We start from the raw sequence: 19,973 nt of genomic DNA on the forward strand, positions 1-19,973 counted from the left end.
TATTCTTTTTTAATGTTTAATTAAACTTTATTTACTTTGTATCCCCCCTTCAGTTCCCTCCTCCCTCCTCCCCTCCAAATACCTCCCTTCCTCCCCCTTCTCCACACACTCCCCTCTCCAAGTCCACTGGTAGGGGAGGGTTTCTTTTTCTTCCTTCTGATCCTAGTCTGTTAGGTCTCATCAGGAGTGGCTGCATTATCTTCCTCCGTGGCCTGGTAAGGCTGCTTCCCCCTCAGGGGGAGGTGATCAAAGAGCAGGCCAATCAGTTCATGTCAGAGACAGTCCCTCTTCCCATTACTATGGAACCCACTTGGACACTGAACTGCCATGGGCTACATCTGTCTAGTTATCTCCATGCATGGTACTTGGTTGGAGTATGAGTCTCAGGAAAGACCCCTGTGCTCATTGTTTTTGGTTCTGTTGCTCTCCTTGTGGACCTCCTGCCCTCTCCAGCTCTTACTATTATTTACCACTTCTTTCATAAGATTCCCTGCATTCTGCCCAAAGTTTGGCCATAAGTCTCAACATCTGCTTTGATAGTCTGCAGGGAAGAGCCTTTCAGAGGCCCTCTGTGGGAGGCTCCTAACTTGTTTCCTGTTTTCTTCTTCTTCTGGTGTCCATCCTCTTTGCCTTTCAAAGTAGGGATTGAGCATTTAAGCCAGAGTCCTCCCTCTTGATTAATTTCTTTAGGTATACAGATTTTAGTAGGTTTATCCTATATTATATGTCTATATGAGTGAGTATATATCGTGTGTGTCTTTCTGCTTCTAGGATAGCTCACTCAGGATGATCCTTTCCAGATCCCACCATTTACCTGCAAATTTCATGATTTCCTTGTTTTTAATTGCTGAGTAGTATTCCATTATGTAGATATACCACAATTTCTGTATCCATTCTTCAGTTGAGGGGCATCTGGGTTGTTTCCAGCTTCTGGATATTACAAATAAAGCTGCTACAAACATGGTTGAGCAAATGTCCTTATTGTGTACTTGAGCCTCTTTTGGATATATGCCTAGGAGTGGTATAGCTGGATCTTGAGGAAGCACTATTCTTTGTTGTCTGAGAAAGTGCCAGATTGATTTCCAGAGCGGTTGTACCAATTTACATTCCCACCAGCAGTGGAGGAGGGTTCCCCTTTCTCCACAACCTCTCCAGCATGTGTTGTCACTTGAGGTTTTGATCTTGGCCATTCTGATGGGTGTAAGGTGAAATCTGAGGGTCATTTTGATTTTCATTTCCCTGATGGCTAATGACGTTGAGCATTTCTTTAAGTGTTTTTCAGCCATTTGATATTCTTCTATTGAGAATTCTCTGTTTAGCTCTGTTCCCCATTTTTTAATTGGATTACTTGATTTGTTGCTGTTTAACTTCTTTAGTTCTTTATATATACTGGATATTAGCCCTCTGTAGGACTCCAGTTTTTACATGATACTTTTTGTATTAACTCATATTTACCATAGATTGCACTTGCCTAAGATTGTGAAAGTGTTTAGATTCCTCCATGTTTTCCCCATGACAGTCTCATATTCTGCATGAAGGACCAATGAGACCCTAAAGAGGAATAAGGAAAGTGAATGCCCCCTAGACATACCACTTTCTGACACTTGAAGTAATAAAAAGAGTTGTTTGAAAGCTTTGATTACCCACATGAATTAATCAAAAAGCTTTGATTCATGAACATGAACAAATATGTTACTTTTCTCAAGTTAGTAGCCATTGAGGAATTTCCCTTTGTGTAGTTTCTCCCCTTTGTATTTTACACACATACACATCTCTTATGATAGTCTTTTTGTTTGGGAATTAAGAACTACAAGTTACTCTGGACAAGATGAACTAACCACTGTCCTTGGTCTTCACTCTTCAGAGATGCAGATCTTGCGTATTATTATGGCCACAGTGGCAGGAGCAATTTCTTCCATATGTATTGGTGCTTTTCATCTACATGCAAATGAGCTACTCCCCACCACATTAAGATACAAGTTTCAAGTCAGGCATAGAATAGACTTCTCAATTCATTTAATATAACTTAAGGAAGAAAAATAAAGGCTGTATAGTTATCTATACAATCAGTTGTAATAATAGTGTGTAGCTATCGTATGCTGAAAATTTACTTCGTGTTCACATAGTTAAGTATACTAAAGCCCTGCTTTTTAGCATCTCATGTAAGCATTTGGAGCCACTGAATTGGCATGATCCATAAAAAACAGCATGCTATAAATTTCTTTATCTTTATTATATTTGAAGAATTTCATACAGGTATGGAATATATTTTTATCATATTCATTTTCATTATTCTTTCTGATCATCCTATTATTTCTACTTTGTATACTCTTCTTCCCAACTGAATGCTCTCATACTCCATCTTTTGAGAAAACAGGTCTTTAAATTGGCATACAATGTAATTAGATGCATAACATTATCACAGAGACTCCTTCTATTGATCCAACTTGACATCCCTCCTGGTCCACTTCCACTGCTCAGGAAACCCCTTTACTTTTCACATCACATTTACACTCAAACTCTTATTTCTCTTGAGACCTGTTCTTTCCTTTTTAATATCCCTGTCCCAGTTTCAGAGCCAATACTCATAACTCACACATGTGCACACACACACAAAGGTAAAATATAAGATTTACAGTTAAGGTAAAAAATAGAGTATTACTCTTTCTGTCTCATTGTGTTTAGTAAACAAGTATCTTTATATCATAAAACTAATGAAAAAATATTACCAAATGAAACAAATTTGAGAAGTAAGAGTAAGTCACCAAGATCTTTAAATTTAATCACACTGGTTTCTGACTCCCAGAATTAACATATGATCCTAAGCCACATGTTTCAAGTATGTGTATTTACCAGAATTTTTGTGCATTGTGTTCTTGCTCCAAGGGCAACAGCTCTAGGAATCATTGCAGTGATTGGTAATACTGGGTTATTCTTGGCTCCTCTGGTTATGATGTTAGCAACATACTCTACTTTCTTGCCTTGGATTATCTATGGAGGCTGTTCCATTTCCTCTCCCTTTATTGTGTTTTTTCTTCCTTAAACTAAGAATCTACCTCTTCCTGAATCCATCCAAGATGTGGGAAATGAGTGAGTAAAATCATTCTCTGTCCTTTAGTGGGGTTGTTTGCCAAAGTACTGTGCTAAGGGAGGCAAAGCAGCAATGAACAATGGGATAAATTGGGTTTATTAAATTATGGTCACTACCTTTGAATGGAGACAGTATCTCCTAGATATGTTAACACTTACATTTATTTTCATTGTGGTCACCATCTTTGAATGAGGGTATTTGTTAATCAGTATATACTGTGGATTCAGATGTTCTTGGAAATACTTTAGTTCACAAAGTCTACCTAAGCCCAAGCCATGCTAGGACAAATTCATTGGTCTCTCTTTTCTGATATATCAGATATATCATATATATGAATGGTATATATATGAATGGTATATATCTATCTCATATATTCTATATATCAAATATCAGGTATATAATACTTCTGATATATATCAACATATATATGATATAAATATTGTAATATACTATAAGCATATATGTATGAAAAAATATAAATATTATTTATCCCTCAGACCTAGTTACCATTAAGCTTAGTAAATGCTGATAAGCTGTCTGAAACTGACAAACTCTATATGCTTGAGTCTGCAATGGTCACTGAATAACTTAGGGGAAATGGCATAAAAGACTAAACGATCTGCCATAGATGTCAGTGCATCTAAGGGAAGCACTTTTCCATTTGCTGTGACATTCAGATCATCTTGGTTTCTCTAGAAATGAAAGTGTTCATGGTAGAGAATAAAGGACACATCAATAAAAGGATCATAACAAGGACAGAGGGAATCAATTTTAACATTTTTCTGTGCTTCAAATACTTTCTTCCAAAACCCAGTATATAATCCCATTATAACCAACATAAAAAGTCCCAAAGTTGACTCACAAAACTTATTTTACAAGATTGACTCAAAATCTCTGGAATTAGCCATTGTTACAAAGGTGAAGGGTGAAAGGGGAGCATTCTCTGAAAAACATATTGTCTACTTCCCTTTCTCTACATTTTATCAGTTGTGTTTTCACATTTATCATTTTTGTTGTGTGTGTTCTAGGTATAAAAATTCAAGACAAGCAAAGAAGGAAGATCCCATCATTAAAGTCACAAGGTTTTAAGGAACTTCTGGAATTGGCATCTGAACAAAGAGCAAGAAGAAAAAATTGCTTTTGAAGACATGTTGACAATTTTCTCAGGGTGATTATTCAGGCTTATTCATTGATATTACCAAACTTTTTAATAAAAAGGTAAAATATAGTAAAATATAGATCAAAAACTCAAGGGACAACACATGCTGGAGAGGATGTGGAGAAAGGGGAACCCTTTTCCATTGCTGATGGGAAAGTAAACTTGTACAACCATTTTGGAAATCACTCTGATGCTTTCTCAGACAATTAGGAACAGGGCTACCTCAAGACCAGCTATACCACTCCTAGGCATATATCCAAATATTCACAAATATACAGGGACATTTGAACAACCATGTTTATAGCAGCTTTATTCACAATAGCTAGAATCTTAAAACAACCCAGATGTTCCTCAAGTGAGGAATGGATACAGAAATTGTGGTACATTTACACAGTGGAATACTACTCAACAATTAAAAACAAGGAAATTGTAAAATTGCAGGCAAATAGTGGAAACTAGGAAAAATCATCTTGAGTGAGGTAACCCAGAAGCTGATAGACACAAATGGTATATACTTACTTATAAGTGGATGTTAGTCTTATAATATTGGATAAATATACTAAAATCTATATTCCTAAAGAAGGGGAACAAAGAGGACCCTAGGGAATTTGCTCAATCCTCACTCAGAAAACAAATGGGATAGAAATCATAAGCAGGAGAAGACAGTGAACAGGACAGGCACCTACCACAGAGGGCCTCTGAAAGACCTGACTCAGCAGGGTATCAGAAGATGCTGAGACTCATAGCCAAACTTTGGGCAGAGTACAGGAAATGTTATGAAAGAAGAGGGAGATAGAAAGACATGGAGGAGACAGGAAACCAACAGAACCAAAAAATCTTTGCAAAGAATGATAATCCAACTAAGGACCATGTGTGGAGATAACTGAGACCCCTTTCTCAAATGTAGCCCATGGAAGCTCAGCCTGCAAGTGGGTACCCTAGTAAGGGGAGCAGGAGTTGTCTTTGACATGAACTCAGTGGCTGGCTCTTTGATCACTATCTTCTGAGGGGTGTGCAGCCACCCCAAGCCACAGAGAAAGATAATGCATCAGGTCCTGATGAGACCTGATAGGATAGGGCCTGATAGAAGGGGAGGAAGACCTCCCCAAACAGTGGACTTGGGGAAGGGCATGGGAGGAGAATATGGAGGGAGGGTAGGGTTAGGATGGGATGAGGGTGTGTGCTGCAGTTGGGATACAAAGTGAATAAATTGTAAAAATGAGAAAATAAATAAATAAACTAATAAAAGTAAGTTAGAAACTAATATTTTTATCTGTCTCTCATTCCACAATATCATTATAAGTTCAAAGCAATATTTCTGTGTTACAGATTAACAAGGATTTTTACCAATAAAGAGGTCATCTATTTTATGTTTTATTTTTGAAGTCTTGTACAACTAATTATCATTTTTTCTTTTATACTCATAATAAAACCATCTATTCCTAGTTTATAATTTTCCATATTCTTGGTGCAAAGCAAGGCGTGTGGCCTCATCTTTGTACCTAGATTAAATATTTTCCTGGATTTTAAATTTGCCTCAAATCTGTTCTCTCCCTAATGAAATTTAAGTGGCCTGTGGCATATGAAAATTCACAGAACTCTTAGCAGTTTTTGCTATTCTACAAGAAGGTTAAAAATTGCTTGACTCATATGATGGATTCTATAAAATCATTATTAGGAATTATAAAATCATCAATTCCTCTAAACAGTATTATTTCATAAAAGTACATCTTCATATTGATCTGCAGAAAATTTGCCCAACAAAGTGGTTAAATGTCTGGGAAAAGAATAGGTAGTGAGAGTCTCTCCACACTATGGCATATATACGAGGGATACAGTAATGGCAAGCATGGAAAGGCCTATCAACAGTATGAAGCAATCAGGAGACAAAATTCCTGGGGTGCATGCCCTACAAGGGCAAATTCATCAAAGCCATGCAAATATGGTGGGCTGCCTTCAGAAAGCTTACTTCCTTGCCATAACTTTGTCTGCTTGGCCCATTCCAGACAGAAATCTTAGATCCAGAGGTCTGAAAAAAACTGATGATTCATGGCAGCAAGTTTACTGAGACGTTCCGCATCTTATATACTGTTTGCAGAGGAGAAATGGAATAGAGTCAGCAGAAAGCTGTCACAAAATGGGATGATTAGCAGGAAACTAATCAAGAAATGTTGTGCAACAAGATTTCAATATTTCTTGGGGGGGGGCTGGAGAAATGGCTAAGTGATTAAGAGCACTTACTGTTCTTCCAAAGGTCCTGAGTTCAATTCCCAGCAACTACATGGTGGCTCACAACTATCTATACTGTGATCTGGTGCGCTCTTTCTGGCTTACAGGCACATATGTAGGCACAATGTTGTATAAATAATAAATAAATAAATCTTTTAAAAAATATTTCAGTATTTCACAGACCAGTCACCTAGCAGCCTTGGGACTGCTAAGACCCAGCTCCAGACAGGAAATTGCCAACTATGCCCACTGACAAGGACACAGAACTAGCATTGGCTTGGTCCTTCCACAGAGCCTCTGTAAAAGGCGTGGACTGGACTGGCTCCAAACAATTGATATTTCTTTTCTCCCCACAGTATGACTTTAGAGGGTTTGCTGAGTTGTAATGTTAGACGTGGTTGTTTCTTTACCAAATATAGTTTGTTTGTCTGTGGTTTTGATAAATTATATGCTTACGTGTATTCACAAGAAGACTATCTTTCATCTTCCTCTTTGCAAATCATTCCAAGAACTTTTTGCAGTGATGGCTTAGTTGTCATGAATCACCCTAATTTGTGTTTATCTTGAAATACCCTTATCTCTCCATCAATTTTGAAAATAGCTTTAGTAAAGATCCTTTCCCAGTCTGTATGCTGTCATTTTGTCCTGATGGCAGTGTCCTTTTCTTTACAAAAGGTTTTCAGTTTCATGAGGTCCCATTTATTATTTATCTTAGAGCCTGTGCTGTTGGTGTTCTGTTCAGGAAGTTGTCTCCTGTGCCAATGAGTTCAAGGCTCTTCCCCCATTTTTTTTTCCTAACATTTAGTGTGTCTGGTTTTATGTTGAGGTTTTTGATCCACTTGGACTTTAGTTTTGTGCAGAGTGGTAAGTATGGTTCAATTTGTATTTTTCTACATGTAGACATCCAGTTAGACCATTTGTTGAAGATGCTGTCTGTTTTCCATTGTATGGTTTTAACTTTTTGTAAAAAATAAACAACACTATATCTGACAGAGGGCTAATATCCAGAATATATAAAGAACTCAAGAAGTTAAACAGCAACAAATCAAGTAATCTAATTAAAAATGGAGTACAGAGCTAAACAGAGAATTCTCTATTAGAGACATATCAAATGACAGAGAAACTCTTAAAGAAATGAGTCAACCTCCTTAGTCATCAAGGAAATGCGAATCAAAATGACTCTGAGATGTCATCTTATGCCCATCAGAATGGCTAAGATCAAAACCTCAAGTGACAACACATGCTGGAGAGGACATGAAGAAAGGGGCACCCTCCCCTGTTGCTGGTAGGAATATACACTTGTACTACCACTTTGGAAATCAATCTGTTGCTTTCTCAGACAATTGGGAATAGAGGTACCTACCTCAAGATCAAGCTATACAACTCCTGAGCATATATCCAAAATATGCTCAAGTACACAACAAGGACATTTGCTCAACCATGTTTGTAGCAGCTTTATTCGTAATAGCCAGAACCTGGAAACAACCCAGAACCCCCTCAACTGAGGAATGCGTACAGAAATTGTGGTACATTTACACAATGGAATGCTACTCAGCTATTAAAAACAAGGAAATCATGAAATTTGCAGGCAAATGGTGGGATCTACAAAAGATCACCCTAAGTGAGGTATCCCTGAAGCAGAAAGACACACACGGTATATACTCACTCATAAATCATATTAGACTTATCATATAGGATAACCATACTAAAATCTGTACACCTAAATAAGCTAAGCAAGTAGGAGGAGCCAGGGTAAGATGATCAATCCTCACTCAGAAAGGCAAGGGGACAGACATAGGAAGAAGGAGAAATCAGGGAACAGGATAGAAGAATACCACAGAGGGCCTCTGAAAAATTATACCCAGCAGGGTAACAAAGCAGATGCTGAGGACCATAGCCAAACTTTGGGCAGAGTGCAGGGAATTTTATGAAAGAAGGGGGATATAGAACAATGTGGAGGGGACAGGAGCTCCACAAGGAGAGCAACAGAACCAAGAACTGGGCACAGGAATCTTTTCTGAGACTGATACTACAACCAAGGACCATGCATGGAGATAACCTGGAACTCCTTCACAGATGTAGCCCATGGCAGTCCAGCATCCAAGTGGGTTTCCTAGTAAGGGGAACGGGACCATCTCTGACATGAACTCTGTGGCTAGCTCTTTGATCACCTCCCCCCCCAAAGAGGGGAACAGCTTTGGAGGGAGAAATGCAGCCAGTCCTGATGAGACCTGATTAGCTAGGGTCTGATGGAAGGGGAGGAGGGCCTCGCCTATCAGTGGACTTGTAGAGGGGCATGGGAGATGATGAGGAAGGAAGGTTGAGGTTGGGAGGGAATGAAAGATGGAGGTATAGCTGGGATACAAAGTGAATAAACTGCAATTAATATAAAAAATTAAAATTAAAAAATAAAATAGCTTTAGTGGTTGTAGCATTTTTGGCTCACACTTGTTGACTTTCAAAACTTGAAATATTTCATTTGATGGTCTCCTGGGTATTAAAATTACTGGCAACAGTTCGGGTAATTCTGACATTTCTGTCCTTGTATGTGAGTGGATGTCTTTCTCTTGCTGCTTTCAGGATTCTGTCTTTACTTTGCATTTTGGCATCCTGACTGTAATGTGTCACTTAAGCACTTCTTTTCTGATTATATCTGTTGGGAGTATATGCACCTCTTGAATGTGGATGTCTCCTTTCTGTACTATTTAGAGGATTTTCTGCTACTTTTACGTAATGGTCTGACTATTCCATGACATTTTGTTGTTCTCCTTCCTGTACACCATGAATTGTCATGCTTGGCCTTTTGGATATATCCCAGAGACTATTTGGATTTCCCATTCTATGTGACTCTTCTTAAAGGAATGTCTATGGGGCATTCAGCTACAAGAACTGATGAAATGATATTCACAGATGAATTACTGAAGTTGTCATGGCTCTGTGCTAAGGACCAAGGGTGGCGCTGGATACTAACTACCAAGGTGACCAGATGTAATCAAAATCTTAGAATATTAGAGTCTATGGACTTGCTGAAGGAGAGATGCCAAACTTAACATGTGAAGTCTGCCCACTATCAGAAAGCTGTGTATAACAGCTCAAAGTAACCTTTAACACTACAGAACTATAGACTGCAGGTCCTAGAGTGATATTTAACACTGGAAACATCAAAACTTTGCCCCATAATGACCTCAGAGATCACTGGAACCAAAGCTCTTATCTCTCAGCACACGCGACACACACACTGAATACTTGGGGCACAATGCTAGAGACCAGGTTGCTGGTCTCTGACTTTACATTAGCTGGAGGCCTATGTAACTTGTGCTGTCTGTCCTGTACTATCTGGATGCCTGAGCACATGGCATTCTATACTCTTTCAGAAACTTGGGTATGGTTACCCACAGCCACAGCTCAGTGGTCCTAAAAATCTGGAGATCTGGTCACCTAGCACTCTCCTAGGCTGCAGAAATCTCTATCATGATCTCCTTTGGGGATTTTTACCTCCCTCTTTCATGTTGACTTTGCTGATTCCATACAAATACCCATGCTGCCTCTCTCTCTCTCTCTCTCTCTCTCTTTCATACACACACACAAATGCACACACACACACTCACTAATATAAACACCAAAATGTAATATTTATACATGACAGAAAATGTGGTTTTTATCATTCTGAGCTAGTGTTACAAGTGCCTTGCCAAAACATACTATCAAACGAAAAAAGAAATCTCCAAAGGAAAGGACATCACCAACTTTGAGTTGAAATATACTTCACTTTTACTCCCATGATTAATGCAAGGTTCTGTGTCACAATACCAAAAGTTCAAGTTTTCTAGGTTTTTTTTTCCCTCAACTATGTTTTATGCTCCAAGGGCAACAGCACTGGGATTCATTGGAACTGCTGCTAACTTGGGGGCATCCCTGGCTCCACTTTTTATGATGCTCACAATATACTATGCCTCGTTGCCCTGGATCATCTATGGAGTCCTCTCCATTCTCTCTGGCCTTCTTCCCCATCTTCTTCCTGAGACCAAGAATCAGCCTCTGCCTGACTCCATCCAAGATGTGGAAAATGAGTGAGTAAAACCTGTACTGTATCTTTAGGGTACTTGTGTGGCAGTGATTTGTGACAAAGAAAGTGAAATAACATTCAGATCATCTCTCTCCCAAGCAGTCAGACAACTAGGCTTTTCCCATGTAAATATTGTGATTGGCATAAAACTCTTCCTCATAGATTCAGGTGGGCTTGGATTTCTCTAGACACAAAAGATGAACTCTACTAGGATACACAAAGCGGTTTATTGATAAGTAGACAAAATCATGCATTTTTCCCACTCTGCCTTCATGCAAAGCACATAAAGTATAAATTATATGTGTTAATTTGGTACATGTGTGACATGTGTGTGTGTGTGTGTGTGTGTGTGTGTGTGTGTGTGCAGAGACCAAAAGACATCAGATATTTGACCTTACACTCTCCATTTTTATCCATTCTGGGGATGCTGTTGTTGATCCTGGAGTTTGGATGGAGGACAAAGAGAAGCAGTGAGACTCTTGTCTCTAATCCCAATAACTGGGGTTAGAAGCATGAGTGTCCATGCCTAGCTTTTTACCTGAGTTTCTAGGATTTGAACCCGGGATATCCTTCTTGTGGAGCAAACACTGTATCCAAGAAGCCTTCTCTTTAAGCCATAAAATAGATATTCTTGTTGTATTTCATAAGTGTGCAAATAGCATTTCATCCTCTGAAAGGAACCATAAATTTTCCAAAACCTGATGAGTGAAGAATGATGCTTGCTCTCACAAATTCTGAAGATGCCTTTATTCTGTGTGTTCATTCAGGTTTGTTTACATGTTGATAGTGTTTGTTGTATGTGTTCTAGGTGTAAAAGGTCAAGACAAGCAAGACAGGAAGATGCCCTAATCAAAGTGACACGGTTTTAATGGAACTCAAGGAACTGGCCTCTGATGAAGCAGCAAAATAAAGAAAATGTCACTTATAGTGGGTGGCCTCAGAATCATTTTCCTCTGCCCCAATCTATTTCATGATGCTATTTTTTGACAACTGAGTTTCACTTCATCCTGTAAATGTACCACACTTTCATTACCCATTCTTCAGTTGAGGCAATCTAGGTCATTTCCAGTTTCTGGTTATTATGACTAAATCTTCTATTACCATAGTTAACCAGGGGTCCTTGTGGTATGGTGGAACATCCTTTGGGTATATGCCTAGAGAGGTATAGGTGGCTCTCAAAGTAGATTGATTCCCAATTTTCTGAGATCTCACCATATTAATTTCCAAAATGGCTATACAAGTTTGCACACCAATGGAGTGCAATGGAGGAGTTTTTCTCTTCCACATCCTCACCAGCATGAGCTGTCACTTGTGTCTTTTATCTTATCCATTAGTCCTGATGAGTAAGGACATTGAACACTTCTTTAAGTGTTTCTAGGCCATTAAAGAGAATTCAGAATTCTATGTTTAGATCTGTACCCCATTTTTAATTAGACTATTTGGTTTGTTAATGTTTAGTTTCTTGAGTTTTGTAGATATTTTGAATATCAACCTGGTGTCATATATATGAAGTTGTCGAAAATCTTTTTGCATTCTGTGACATAGTTTTATTCTATTGATGGTGTCACTTGCCTTTCAGAGCTTTTCAGTTTTATGAGGCCCCATTATTAATTGTCAGTATTAGTGAATGTGCTATTGATGTTTCTGGTTTACTGTTGAGACCTTTGTATCGTTGGACTGTAGTTTTATGCAGAGAGATAGACATGGTGATTTCTACATGCTGATATCAGGTTTGATGTCAAATAATTATTAGCGTTTGTTAAAGACACCTTTTATTTTCATTTTGTATTGATGGATTCTCTATGAAAAAAAAAACCAGGTGTCCATAGTTTTATGGATTTATATGTGGGTCTTTTATTCAATTCCATTGATGAATCTCTCTGTTTTCATGCAGGTACCACACAATTTTTACTACTATAGCTCTGTAGTAGAGCTTGAAATCAGGGTTAGTGGCACATCCAAAAGTTCTTTTATTAGATAAGATTGTGTAGCTATACTGGGTTTCTTGTTTTGTTTTGTTTTAATGTAAAGTTGAGTATTGTTTTTTTCAAGGTGTGTAAAGAATTGTGTTGGAATTGATGGGGATTGTGTTGACCCTGTAGATTGTTTTTGGTAAAGTGAACATTTTTTAATAATTTTTTCTTTTGTTCTTTTTCTTTTTATTAATTATAGTTTATTCACTTTGTATCACAGCTGTAGCCTCCTCCCCGATCCCCTCCAAACCCCACCCTTCCCCCCTCTTCTCCTATGCATCTCCCCCAGTCCAATGATAGGGGAGGTCCTCCTCCCCTTCCATCTGACCCTAGTCTATCAGGTCTTTTCAGGAATGGCTCCTTTGTCTTCCTCTGTGGACTGGCAAGGTGGCTACCCCCTCAGGGGGAGGTGATCAAAGAGCCAGCCACTGAGTTCATGTCGGAGATAGTCCCCTATTATTGGGGAACCCTCTTGGACACTGAGCTACCATTGCTACTTCTGTGCAGGGGTTCTAAGTTATCTCCATGCATAGTCCTTGTTTGAAGTATCAATCTCAGAAAAGACCCCTTTGCTGAGATTTTTTTTTTTTTTTTTGGTTCAGTTGCTCTCCTTGTGGAGATCCTGTTCCCTTCAGGTTTTTCTATCTCCCCCTTCTTTCATAAGATTCCCTGCATTCTGCAAAAAGTTTGGTTATGAATCTCAGCCTAATGTCTTGATACCCTGCTGGGGAGAGTCTTTCAGAGGCCCTCTGTGATAGTCTCCTGTAATATTCCCTGTTTTCTCCCTCTTCTGATGTCCATCTCTTTTGTCTTTCTGAATGAAGATTGGGCTTCTTACTGGGATCCTCCTTCTTGTTAGCTTCTTTAGGTGTACAGGTTTTTGTATGATTATTCTATATTATATGTCTAATATCCACCTATAAGAGAGTATATACCATTTGTGTCTTTCTGCTTCTGGGATACCTCACTCAGGATAATCATTTCTAAATCCTGCCATTTGCATGCAAATTTCATCATTTCTTTGTTTTATTTAAATTAAATTTTTAATTTTTAATATTAGTTATCGTTTATTAATTTTGTATCACAGTTGTATCCCACTCCCTCATTGCCTCCCCATTCCACCCTTCCACCTTCATCTTCTCCCTACCCCTTTCCAAGTGCATTGATAGGGGAAGACCTCCTCCCCTTTCATCTGATCCTAGCTTATCAGGTATCTTCAGGCCTGGCTGCAAAGTGGCCTAGCAGGGCTGCTCCTCCTTTGCATGTGTGGGGGGAGGTCAGAGAGCCAGCCATTGAATTCATGTCAGAAATAGCCCCTGTTCCACTTACTAGGGTATCTACTTGGATACTGAGCTACCATGGGCTACATCCAAGCAGGGGTTCTAGGCTATATCCATACATGGTCCTTGGTTGGAGATACAATCTCATAAAAGATCCCTGTGCCCAGATGTATTTCCTCCTTGTGGTGCTCCTGTCCTCTCCAGGTCATACTAACTCCCTCTTCTTTCATATGATTCCCTGTCCTCTGCCGAAGGTTTGGTTATGAGTCTCAGCATCTGCTTTGATAGGCTGCTAGGTAGAGACTTTCAGAGGCCCTCAGTAGTATGCTCCTGTCCTGTTACTTGTTTTCTCCTACATCTGATGTCCATCCCATTTGTCTTTCTAAGTGAGAGTTGATCATCTTACCCAGGGTCCTCTTTCTTGTTTATCTTCTTTAGGTGTACAGATTTCAGTATGTTTATCCTATCTTATAGGTCTAGTACCCACTTATAAGTGAGTATATACCATGTGTTTCTTTCTCCTTCTGGGATACGTCACTCAGAATGATCTTTTCTAGATCCCGCCATTTGCCTGCAAATTTCATGATTTCTTTGTTTTTAATTGCTGAGTAGTATTCCATTGTATAAATGTATCACAATTTCTGTATCCATTCCTCAACTGAGGGACATATCAATCTGGCGCTTTCTCAGACAATTAGGAATAGTGCTACCTCAAGATCGAACTTTACCACGCCTAAGCATATATCCAAAAGATGCTCAAGGATACAACAAGGACAGTTGCTCAAGGTGGACCTTTTTACTCTTTTAAATCTACTGATCTATGAACATGGGAGATCTATTTTCTGATTTCTTCTCTAATTTCTTCAAACATTTGAAGTTCTTGTAATATAAGTCTTTCACTTGTTTAGAGTTGCCTCAAGATACTTTATATTTTTTGTAGCTATTGTTAAATGTGTTGTCTCCCTGATTTCTTTCTCAGCTCATTTGTCATTTCTATATAGGAGGTAAGCTTGTTGTGTGCAACTTCACTGAAGATGTTTATCAGTGTAGGAGATCCCTGGTATAATTTGTGAGGTTGCTTATATATACTATCATGTTATGTGCAAATAATGATACTTTTACTTCTTCCTTTCTGATTTCTATTCTTTTAATATTTTTAAATGTTGACACGATTTATTTATATCTTAATATTATGAAAGAACTAACTGAAGATTTTTTAACCAAGAGATGAGTCAATGAGGCCTTCCTTTTCCCATCACATTGATTTATCCTCCAGAATCCACTTTTTAACTGGTGTTCCCTCTTCCTTCCTGTTCTTTTTAAATATTTTATTTTAAATATTATTAATTATATTGTATTCACTTTGTATCTCCCCGGTAGCTCTCTCCTCCTCCCCTCCCTATCCTACCCTAATTTCTCCTTCTCTACCCCTGCCCCTACCCAAGTCCACTGATAGGGGAGGTCTTCCTCTATTTCCTTCTGAACCTAGTCTAACAGGTCTTATCAGGAGTGGCCCTGTAAGGCTGCTTCCCCCTCAGAGTGAGGTGATCAAAGAGCAGGCCAATCAGTTCATGTCAGAGACAGTCCCTGTTCCCATTACTATGGAACCCACTTGGACAATGAACTACCGTGGGCTATATCTGTGCAGGGGTTCTAGGTTATCTCTATAAATAAACCTTGGTTGGAATATCAGTCTCAGAAAAGAACCCTGTGCCCACAGTTTTTGGTTCTGTTGCTCTCCTTGTGGAGCTCCTTTCCTCTTCAGGTCATACTATTTTTTACTTCTTTCAATGATTCCCTGCACTCTGCCCAAAGGATGTCCATGAGTCTCAGCATCTGCTTTGATATCCTGAAGGGTAGAGCCTTTTAGAGGCCCTCTGTGGTGAGCTCCTGTCCTGTTCCCTGTTTTCTCCCTCTTCCAATGTCTATCCTCTTTTTCTTTCTGGATGGGGATTGAACATCTTAATCAGAGTCCTCCTTCTTGATTCGTTTCCTTAGGTGTACAGATTTTAGTATGTTTTCTTTATATTATACATCTAATATGCACTTATGAGTGAGTATATACCCTGTGTGTCTTTCTGTTTCTGGTATACCTCACTTAGGATGATCTTTTCCAGTTCCCACCATTTGCCTGCAAATTTCATGATTTCCTTGTTTTTATTGCTGAGTAATATTCCATTGTGTATATGTACCACAATTTCTGTATCCATTCTTCTGTATCCAGCTTCTGGCTGTTACAAATAAAACTACTACAAACATGGTTGAGCAAATGTCCTTGTTGTATACATGAACATCTTTTGGATATATGCCTCAGAGTGGTATAGCTGGATTATTTTTTTAATTTTCTTTTTTTCTAAATTTTTATTATTAGTTACATTTTATTAACTCTGTATCCCACTCCCCCATTCCCTCCCAATCCCACCTTCCCTCCCTCATCTCCTCCCTGCCCCTTTCCAAGTCCACTGATTGGGGAGGACCTCCTGCCATTTCATCTGACCCTGTTTTATCAGGTATCTTCAGGACTGGTTGCAAAGTTCTCCTCTGCAGCCTAGCAGGGCTGCTCCTCTCTTAGGGAGTGGGGAGGTAAAAAAGCCTGACATTCAGTTCCTGTCAGAAGTAGTTCCTGTTCCCCTTACTAGGGAAAACTAATTGGTTACTGAGCTACCACAGGCTACATCTGAGCAGAGGTTCTAGATTATATCCGTACATGGTCCTTGGGAATAGTGCTTCCTCAAGACCCAGCTATACCACTCCTAACTGGAGTGGTATACCACTCCTTGCTGGATCTTGAGGTAGCACTATTCCTAATTGTCTGAGCGAGCACTAGATTGATTTCCAAAGTGGTTGTATAAGTATCTTCCCACAAGCAATAGAAAAAGGTTCCCCTTTCTCCACATCCTCTCTAGCATGTGTTGCCACTTGAATTTTTGATCTTAGCCATTCTGCTGGGTGTAAGGTGAAATCTCAGGGTTGTTTTGATTTGTATTTCCCTGATGACTAAAGATGTTGAGCATTTCTTTAAGTGTTTCTCTCCCATTCTATAATCCTCTGTTGTAGGTGGTTTTTAATATTTACTATTGGTTTATCTTCTAGTAATGCTGCTGTTAATCCTCAGCAGCTCTATAACCAAATCACCACACAGAGACTGGGTTTTTAGTTAACCTAGAACACAATGCTGGGCAATATTTACTCCCTCCTAAACCTCCAATCCCTCAGTTTCCTAAAATTTAGATTTCCCACATTATACTTGCTTTTTGTGAAATCTTAGGTCTGGTTCATACTCCAAGTCCTCCAAGCTCTCTTCTTACCCCTTCTCCTCCCACTCCTTTCCTGCTCTCTAGCTCCTCCCCTCTTTCCTGTCCTCTGGCTCCTCCCATTGCACAACATTGTATCTAGTTGCTTTATTTTGTCCTGTTTACACAAGAGTTGAGACAGGATGCTTATAATGAGTATCACAATGCAATATCCATATTGAAACCAGGGAGTTGGGGGTGGGTAAATCAGCATTTGAATTAACAAGGGTAAGGCGTATACATTTTAAAAGAACATTATACCAACAACCCTCTATTGAGAATTCTCTGCCTAGCACCGTACCCTATTTTTTAATTGGATTACTTGATTTGTTGCTTTTTAACTTCTTTAGTTCTTTTTATATACTGGATATTAGTCCTCTCTCAGATAGAGGGTTGGTGAGGAACCTTTCCCACTCTGTAGGCAGTCGTTTTGTTCTGACGATAGTGTCCTTTGTTTTACAGAAGTTTTCAGTTTCATGAGGTCCCATTTATTGATTGTTGTTCTTAGAGCCTGTGCTGTTGGTGTTCTGTTCAGGAAGTTGACTCCTGTGCCAATCAGTTCAAGGCTCTTCCCTACTTTCTCTTCTATCAGATTTAGTCTATCCATTTTTCTATTGCAGTCTTTGATCCACTTGGACTTTTGTTTTGTGCAGGGTGATAAATACGAATCTATTTGCATTTTTCTACATGTATACATCCAGTTAGACCAGCACCATTTGTTGAATATGCTACATTTTCCATTGTATGGTTTTGGCATCTTTGTCAAAAATCAGGAGTCCATAGTGTGTGGGTTTACTTCTGGGTCTACTATTTGATTCCATTGATCCACCAGTCTGTTTCTACGCCAGTATCATGCAGTTTTTAGTATTGTTGCTCTACAGCACAGCTTGAGATTAGCAATGGAAATTCCTCCAGAAGATCTTTTACTGTAGAGGATTGTTTTAGCGATTCTGGGTTTCTTGTTATTCCATATGAAGTTGAGAATTTTTCTTGCAAGGTCTGAAAGAATTGTGTTGGTGATTTTATGGTAATTGCATTGAATCTGTAGATTGTTATTGGTGAGATGGCCATTTTTACTATGTTGATCCTGTCAAGCCATGAGCATGGGAGATCTTTCCATCTTCTGATATCTTCTTCTAATTCTAATTCTTTCTGCCGAGACTGAAATTTTTTTCATACAAGTCTTTGAATTGCTTGGTTAGGGTCACACCAAGGTACTTTATGTCATTTATGTGACTATTGTAAAGGGTGTTGTTTCCCTAATTACTTTTTCAGCCCATTTTTCTTTTGTATACAGGAGGACTATTAAATTTTTTGAGTTAATTTTGTATCTGGCCAGATAATTTTGTATCTGTATTTGCTGAAGGTGTTTATCAGCTGTAGGAGTTCCCTGGTAGAATTTTTGGAGTCACTGAGGTATAATAGCATATCATCTGCAAATAGTGCTACTTTGACTTCTTCATTTTCAATTTGTATCTCCTTGATCTCCTTTAATCATCTTTTTGCTCTTGCAAGGACTTCAAGAACTATGTTGAAGAGGTATGGAGAGAGTGGGCAGCCTTGCCTTGTCCCTGATTTCAGTGGGAATGATTTAAGTTTCTCCCCTTTCAGTTTGATGTTTGCTACAGGTTTGCTGTATATTGTCTTTACTATGTTTAGGTATGTGCCTTGTATCTTTGATCTCTCCAAGACTTTAAACATGAATGGGTGTTGGATTTTTCAAATACTTTTTGAGCATCTAAGGAGATTGTCAAGTGATTTTTTCCTTTCAGTTTGTTTATATGGTGGATCCCATTGATGGATTTTGATCACATTGATGTATATTGAATCACCCCTGCATGCCTGGGATGAAGCCTGCTTGGTCATAGTGGATGATATCTTTGATGTGTTCTTATATTTGGTTTGCAAGTATTTTGTTGAATGTTTTTGCATCAATGTTCATAATGGAGATTGGCCTGAAATTCTCTTTCCTTGTTGGGTCTTTGTGAGGTTTAGATAGCAAGGTGACTGTGGCTTCATTGAAATGAGTTTGGTAGTTTTTCTTCTTTTTCTGTTTTGGATACAGTTTGAAGAGTATTGGTGTTAGCTATTCTTTAAAGAGCTGGTAGAGTTCTGTGCTGAAACCATCAAGTCCTGAGCGCTTTTTGTAAGTGAGTCTTCTGATGATCACTTCTTGACTCGTCCCACAGGCTAGTCCAACAGGGTCTGCCTGAAAGAGGGACTGGAAATGGGGGACAGAGACATGAATAATGGAGATGAAGACAGGCTTTCTGTTCAAGGTCTCAGTTTACTGAATGTGCAAACAACACTTATAAAGCAAAGGGTACAAGCAAATTTTTTTCACAGTAGCAACACATCTGTGCCACCTGGCAAGGCATCCAAGAATTCACTCAAGGTTACACAAAGTTTGCTGTCTGATTCCCAAGGTTACAGGGAGCTTGCTACCTACTTCTCAGGCTCAGAACACCCCGCCTGCAGAGACCACCAAGGATAGTCTTTGAGAAATGAAACTTAGATAAGACCTGTCTCTGCCAAGGCCAGGAGGCAGAATTCCAATTACCAGACTCCTTCAGTTCCCCCTTCTTTGTTTTAGGGAGAGCCTATCTTAGGTTAGCAAAATGAGCATTTTATCTTACCCATTATCAAGGTCTCAGATGCGATTTTCATGAGCCCCTGTCTTAGGTTGGAAAAACCACAATTTCACTCTTACCTATCATTGACTTACCTCCATATCAAACAGGGTTGTTAGAGATCTCCAGACACAATTTTTTTTGCCTCCATTGTAGAGAAAAAAAAATTCAATTTCCCTATGTTGATCTGTATCACTCACCTTCCTAACGTTGTTATTCCTTTCTAAGCCTGTTGGCATAAGAACATTCAAG

At 39.0% G+C, this 19,973-nt stretch overlaps 1 protein-coding gene and 1 long non-coding RNA gene across 2 annotated transcripts in view; one reads left to right on the forward strand and one right to left on the reverse strand.

The window, feature by feature from the left end:
• The window catches only part of LOC129681809 (solute carrier family 22 member 27-like), a 46,096-nt gene extending 34,621 nt beyond the window's left edge, over positions 1-11,475 (forward strand). Inside the window, 3 exon segments of the mRNA XM_055613983.1 lie at positions 1,865-1,979; positions 10,346-10,549; positions 11,354-11,475. Of these exon segments, the coding sequence (XP_055469958.1) occupies positions 1,865-1,979; positions 10,346-10,549; positions 11,354-11,414 (380 nt within the window). The 3' untranslated portion in view covers positions 11,415-11,475.
• A 5,619-nt stretch (positions 11,476-17,094) lies between these two features.
• Positions 17,095-19,973, reverse strand: LOC129681860 (uncharacterized). Its single transcript, XR_008720891.1, has 2 exons — positions 19,922-19,973; positions 17,095-19,312 (listed from the first exon to the last, which is right to left on the reverse strand). It is a non-coding gene; the product is annotated as an uncharacterized LOC129681860 (long non-coding RNA).

The sequence above is a fragment of the Psammomys obesus genome, unplaced genomic scaffold, assembly GCF_907164565.1.
Source record: "Psammomys obesus unplaced genomic scaffold, mPsaObe1.curated_primary_1811, whole genome shotgun sequence".
Classification (NCBI taxonomy): domain Eukaryota; kingdom Metazoa; phylum Chordata; class Mammalia; order Rodentia; family Muridae; genus Psammomys; species Psammomys obesus.